At 26.7% G+C, this 6000-nt stretch overlaps 1 protein-coding gene and 1 long non-coding RNA gene across 2 annotated transcripts; both read right to left on the bottom strand.

Annotated features, from left to right (window-relative positions):
* Positions 1–371: 371 nt before the first annotated feature.
* Positions 372–1311, bottom strand: LOC136075191 (uncharacterized). Its single transcript, XM_065787646.1, has 3 exons — positions 956–1311; positions 674–829; positions 372–546 (listed from the first exon to the last, which is right to left on the bottom strand). The coding sequence occupies exons 1-3, from the start codon at positions 1181–1183 to the stop codon at positions 517–519; spliced, it is 414 nt and encodes a 137-aa protein (XP_065643718.1). The 5' UTR covers positions 1184–1311; the 3' UTR covers positions 372–516.
* Positions 1312–1566: 255 nt separating this feature from the next.
* Positions 1567–3023, bottom strand: LOC136075190 (uncharacterized). The gene is made up of 3 exons (XR_010635734.1): positions 2752–3023; positions 2364–2656; positions 1567–2120 (listed from the first exon to the last, which is right to left on the bottom strand). It is a non-coding gene; the product is annotated as an uncharacterized LOC136075190 (long non-coding RNA).
* Between the last annotated feature and the right edge of the window lie 2977 nt (positions 3024–6000).

The following is a 6000-nucleotide window of genomic DNA, read 5'->3' as shown; positions in this document are numbered from 1 at the left end:
ATGTAATGATTGGACAGAATACTTTGTAGTCTTTGTTTTCCTTTCATATGGCAGAAGGTGCTGTTCATACTGTTGAATTCAGCATGCATGCTTTCTAAGCCTTGCTCTCCATAAAAATCAAGACCTAAACCCCAATTTCTAATGAAATCAACACAATGGTTTTCTAATAAATGCATTTTTGGCGTAATGGACTCATTGGGCCATGTTTTATGAAAGTAACTCATTAATTCTCCAATGACTCCTTCTGATTCCAAAAAAAAAATTAAATTAAAAAACGTGAAAAACAAAGTAAGAATAATTATGCAAGCAAGAAGAAATTTAATACAAGTAACTTAATACAAACAGTTTATTAATATGTATTTTTACCTAACTCTAATAATGAATATTATTAATTATTTCACTTGAATTCATAAAGTTGTAGCATGTACCGTATTTGGAGAATTTACAAATTTCTCACTTAAGATCTTTGCCTCGTTATGTACATCTGTATCAATAAGTCCAAGATCTGTTACTATCTTAGGTATCGAATTGCAAAGATGTAGGACACTGTTTAATTAATAGATGAAAAATAAATTTTATAATTTACAGAATTAGTACTTCTATACATTATATATTTACAAAAATATTTATACAATTTATATTTACAAGTATGCAAAAATATGTATGGAAAAACCTTTAACATTTTATGAACATGATTCCCGATAAAGCATTTTCCATAGTAAGCTTGTCTTTGAACATTAAGTCCACATAGAACTTCATCAAGCTTTTTCACAAGTGGTCCATGCGATTTTTCAAATGTTTTAGTTTTTAACTCTTCTAATTCAATAAGCTATATAAAAAACAGCACTACATAAACACACACACAGAAGCATTTGCTATTACATTGATAAATGTTTCATTCACATAAAACTATAGAGTATTTTGTTTCATTATTTCAAATATTAACTTATTATACCTTAGCATTTTTCTTCTCCATAAAATGAACTACTCTGGGCTGAAAAATTTCATTAAGATATTCTTTATTTTCAGGAGAACGTAGAACTTGTGTTGCCATTGCTTCATGAATTAGCGTTATTTTTTCACAATATTCAGAAATAATTTTTTCTTGTTCATATATTTTCAACTGAAGTGCAATATACTCATCAAAACTTTTGTTGTTTACAGTGTTATTTCTTAAACACATTTTAGCTGCAATTTTTATATCTATGAGATGACAGCCATCTTCCAGCAGCAAAAATTTAAGATAAATTCCTAATGAGATATGCAACGACGGAATGCCAACCTAGATTCATTAAATCAATAAAAACAATATTAAAATGATATAAATAAGTAAAAATATAATATACTATATATATATATATATTATAAAAATACTTGTGTTAAAGGAATTTTGAAAATTGGTGAATCAATGACATTGTTACAATACTTTGCAAACCTTGGTATTTGACCTTTTTGAATGAATTTTTGCAAATCTGCATAATTTTTTTTTTAGTAGATTAAAATTTATTTATCTAAATACATTAAAAACAATATGATAAAATAAAACCTACTTCTAACACTGTGACTGCAATTGATTAATTTGTTGTGTAAACATTAAGAGACCCACAATAAGGTTGGGTTTGTATTTATTTGCTTCAAAAATACTAAATACATTTGTGTTTCTTCTGGCATTCGGCTTATCAACATTCACAATTTGATAACACATCTTAAAGGATCCACCACCATAATCATCACCAATTTTAATGTGAATTTTGTCATTTTTTCTATTGGAATGCTGTAGCAAATTTTTTCTATTTAATTTGTAATTGAATTTAAAATGATTTTAGAAAATAAATAAACTTTTAATAAAAAAGTATATAAAATGACAACATTTTTATACAGACACACATTTATGTAAAATACTATCTTTACTTTTTTAGAAGATTGAGTTTGTTTATTATATGTGATGGAAGATCTTTAATGTATCCCCTAGGAGCATTTTTAACTTCAAATGAATCACTGGAGTCTTTTAAAAGAAAGTTAAACAGATCATTACAAACTACCCAATCCTCTCCAGACCAGGATTTAGCTACTTTTCGTTGCTTTTTGTTTGATGCACATTTTATATCTTTGGTTTTAAGCTATAATAAAATTTTAAACATTTTGTTTTTTTATTTATTCACATTTTGTTTTTAGTTTGATTTGGTCAAATTTAAAGTTTGTATATATAAAAATAATATATATGTATATACATATATATATTATATATATATATATATATATATATATATATATATATATATATATATATATATATATATATATATATATATATATATATATATATATATATATATATATATATATATATGAAGTTAATTTACCTTGCAAGTATCTTCATGTTTGAATATGTAATTCCCATATGAGCTTTCATACTTATCATTTCTTCAGCACTTATAACTGATAAAGGTATGTCTGACATCTTCAATATTTTAAAATGATCTTTTACTTCGAATGAATTCAAAATACCAGAGGTTTGCTGAAGTTTTGATGTGCTGGCCATACCAGAGGTCACATTTAAAGAATTTAAAACAGCTTGATGTCTTTTTTTAATTGTCGTTTTACTAACATCTGAGCCCTCTTTGTATGCCATCGAGTTGGAAGTAAAGTACAAAGGCTAGAAAGAAAAGTGAAATCAAATTATATTTTATTAATTACAACAAAACATAATACAGTTTATTTTATTTTGCTATATATTAAAAATACGCCTACCCTAGGTCCTCAGGAAGGAAATGCAATAAAGTTTGATTCAGAGATAACTAGCTTTTGCTTTATTACATGTAATGCAGCATCTTCGACAATCCATGGAATAGCATCATTGTCTTATAATAAAAATACATCAGCTAGAGTTGTATCAAGTCCAACATGATTTTTTTTGCTAATCGGAGTCAGTAATAATTGATCACCAATACAAATTTCTTTGTGCAATTTTTTAAGCTCATTGTCTTTAACCGCAAATTTTTATTTACATTGCTTATTGCAACCTAAAATAATGTGCTCTATCAACTGTGTTACATTAACAGAACTTACAATTGTAAATAATGGAATGTGTTGACTACAAATAAAGCGTTTTGTTTCTGTTTCCAGCTTTCCTTCAATCTTCTTAAATATACACACTGAGCAAAAAGAATGATGACACTCTTTTAGTATTAGTGGCTTATACATAATGTTGTTGCACAAATTGCATATACATAAGTCTAAATGGGGATTTGATACAGGATCAATATCAATTGCATTTAAACACAAATTTTGTTCTGGTATACTAGCAATTAAGCTATTAATGATTGGCCTGGTCCATCTTTTCTGATTTTGTTCTATTATACATAGCCGACCAGGTTTACATTTTTTAACTTTCCTACCAGAATCTTTAGAGAAACAGGAACATTTGCCTGCACATGGTAATGGCCATTCAACTACTTTAACACTGGTGCTAGAGCCTTTTTCAATGTTCCTCATAATGATATAGCACTTCCAACACATTTTTTGTGGATGAACATTTTTATTATCAATGTTAATGTTTATATAAAATAAATTTTCGATTCTTTCAGAATTTTTACACACATCAACTGAGTCTTTCATTATATATTCTTCAGATATTCTGCAAATGAGACTTAACTTGGTTAAATGGTCCATGTTTATAAAATATCTAAATATAGCATTATGTAAGATAAATTAAAAATTAGCCCCCAAAAAAAATAATCGGTCTCTACAATTAAGTTTAAAGGAAGTACAATAAACTGATGAAAATAAAAATATTTACTTTCAGATACAGAAAATTCGTTTTATTATAACATAGATGCTTAAAAAATATGCAATTTTAAGAACAATTTTTTACCGTTTAATTTAAAAGTTTTCCTTGAAAATCCTATTTGCAACACCAAAATTTATAAAACAAGGTTTTATCAGTTATCTCTGAAACAAATCGCTTCGGTTAAGAAAAATTTTGAAATATCAAACATATATAAAATCAAGTTGGAGTACCTGAGCTTCAGGAAGAAATAATTGAAATAACCAAAAATTTTCTACAGTTTTACAAGTGTTGACTGCGCACGCTCAGAATAAAGTTCCAATAAGTATCAATATGAAACTGCCGTGCCTCAAGGCCGAGAAGGCCACTACAGATGAGGAGGCTACTTGTGGTTACAACCCTCTCTCAACTCTAAAACTCCGAAACACGAACCTTGACAAACAAGGCCGCTGCGCGAAAAAACAAGTTGAGCGCGGTACTACCAGGGACGTGGTAGGGAACGAACTCGGAACCTCTCGCTGATGAAGCGAGCGCTATACCACTACACCACTACCGCATTACTAAGAAATCTTGAACACGTCTTTAATTGGATATTTAATATTAACCCAACTACCACAAATACTGATTATTTAAACCAAAATGGTTTAAGGGTTAAATTACAAAGAGATCAGATTTTTCAAATTATTTTTTAATTAGCACAATCTGATTCCACTTGTTTACTTTTTTTTTTTACGTTTAAGGTTTATCTAAAACTTATAAAGTAAACTAGGTTTAATTTATATGGTTGGTTTATGAAATAAATTAAAAAGGGATTAGAGGGATGAAAAACGAATGGCAAAGAAAAAACTTTTTTATTTTGCGTTTAAGAGTAATGACGATCTGATGAACTCAATCCCTCTCAAATTTAAGGGATTAAATTTTACATGATGACAGTTTCTAAACACCAAGAGTTTTCGCTGTGAGATTTTTTATTGTTTTATTAAGAAATATTAGATTTTCTATATTTATGTTAACATATATATTTACATAAGGATTATTAAGTATATAAATTAAAATTATATACATTTTATGATTTTTTTATTATTTCTACATTATTTTATTAAATATTTTGATTTAGATTTTACCCTTTTTTTTAACTAAATTTCATAAAGTTATGTTGGAAATAAAGTTTATCGTGTTAGTTTAGTACAATGTTTATAACTTTTTTTATATTTTTGTGGTATGATTTTGTGGTATGATTTTATTTGCATGAGAATTTTTTCAGAAGTAAAGATTTTTTGCTTTTCGTTGATCAACTTCATAATTGCTATTGAACAGTGAACTCTAAGCTAAAATGGTAAATTAAATATTTAATTTGTTTTCAATATCGACAAAACAGACATTTGATCGGTAACTAAGACACATATTTGCGTAAAATAGTGAAAAGTAGTTTAAAAGTATAACTTAATAGACTTCTGAATAAATACAAAAAGTTAAGAAAAACGATTACTCTTTTCTCATTTATCATACTTTTGTATCATTTAATTTACATATATATGTATAGATATATAAAAGTTTATATTTTAATTCGTATTTAACTTGAATTAAATTCACTTAAATAAACTGACCGGCATTTATCAACGGGCTAATTGCAACATGGGTTAAATGCTGCATTTAAAACATAATTTTTAAGTTTCTGTTTCCAAATATTTAAACATTATATATCTATTAGAACAACATGGCGGCTCAAGAAAAATAATAAAAACAGTAATAAAATAAAAAACTGAAATACTTATTTAATTTTTTCACGATATAAAATTCTAAGTGGGGTTTTCAAAGTTTTTTTATGGTTTTACTGAAAATAAAAAGATATTTGAACAAATCGAGTTAAAAAAATCTTTTTCAAACAACAACAACAAAAAACATAGTTGTTTAAAGTACATAGTTATATGTTATAGTTATATAACAACTTGACCCAGAGTGGGTTAAGCGACAACATTTTTTTTTCCATTTTTATTTTCATCATTGACGTAAAATTAATTTTATATTACAATGTTGAATTAATATATCACTAAGACCTATTTTATTACCCTTTAAATAAATAAATGAGTTATAGGAAACAAACAAAGTTTTAAAAAATGCGTTGCAATAAGATGAGGTCTCTTCTACTATAAAACAAGTACTATTACGGAATATTTCTTTCATTAATAAAACTACTGTGTAGAAAGGAATCG

Source organism: Hydra vulgaris, chromosome 01, assembly GCF_038396675.1.
Source record: "Hydra vulgaris chromosome 01, alternate assembly HydraT2T_AEP".
Lineage (NCBI taxonomy): Eukaryota > Metazoa > Cnidaria > Hydrozoa > Anthoathecata > Hydridae > Hydra > Hydra vulgaris.
This window is presented reverse-complemented; position numbering and strand designations above follow the sequence as displayed.